The sequence below is a fragment of the Buceros rhinoceros genome, unplaced genomic scaffold (assembly GCF_000710305.1).
Source record: "Buceros rhinoceros silvestris isolate BGI_N320 unplaced genomic scaffold, ASM71030v1 scaffold18440, whole genome shotgun sequence".
NCBI classification, from domain to species: domain Eukaryota; kingdom Metazoa; phylum Chordata; class Aves; order Bucerotiformes; family Bucerotidae; genus Buceros; species Buceros rhinoceros.
Genome location: NW_010391496.1, coordinates 13,151 through 13,665, shown reverse-complemented (window position 1 = coordinate 13,665; position 515 = coordinate 13,151). Strand labels below are relative to the sequence as shown.

Sequence of the window (515 nt, the reverse complement as noted above, 5' to 3'; positions counted from 1 at the left end):
CGCTTCCCTGCGGGGGGAGAAAAAGGGAGGGGAGGATTCATTGGAGCTGCAGAGGGAAACACAGACCCTCCATGGGCGGGGAGGGGGCTGCCCCTGCTCCAGGACTGAGGTGGGGACAAGTGTGGCAGAAGGAGGCAGGGTCAGCCCCAGGAGTATCTTTGCCCACCATGGTATGGATATGGCCACCAACCTTTGGGTCCGATGTTGCCGATCTGCCCGGCAGCGCCCAGGATGCCGGGGGCTCCTCGAGGTCCCATGGGTCCGTGCGGGCCCTGCTCACCGGGCGGCCCTGGGGGACCGGGAGGTCCGGGGGGTCCCATGGCACCCACTCCACCCAGGGCGGCTCTCTTGGCGCTGACCGCCACCTCTGCCAGCTGCTCTGTAGGGCACAGAGAGGCCGGTGTGGGACGGGACCCGGTGGCAGCCATTCGGCTGGCAGTGCCCCACTTGTCCCCTCACCTTGCAGCATCTTCAGGACCACGTCGACGATGTGCTGGTCCCCAGCGTCCACGCCA

At 67.4% G+C, this 515-nt stretch overlaps 1 protein-coding gene across 1 annotated transcript in view; it reads right to left on the bottom strand.

Moving 5' to 3' along the window:
- Positions 1-190: 190 nt before the first annotated feature.
- Positions 191-515, bottom strand: part of COL9A2 (collagen, type IX, alpha 2) — a gene marked incomplete at its 3' end in the record, with an annotated part of 13,292 nt that continues 12,967 nt past the window's right edge. Inside the window, exons 30-31 of the mRNA XM_010142021.1 lie at positions 460-515; positions 191-379 (exon numbers count right to left, since the gene is read on the bottom strand). Coding sequence (XP_010140323.1) covers positions 191-379; positions 460-515 — 245 coding nt within the window. The remainder of the gene's footprint in view (positions 380-459) is intronic.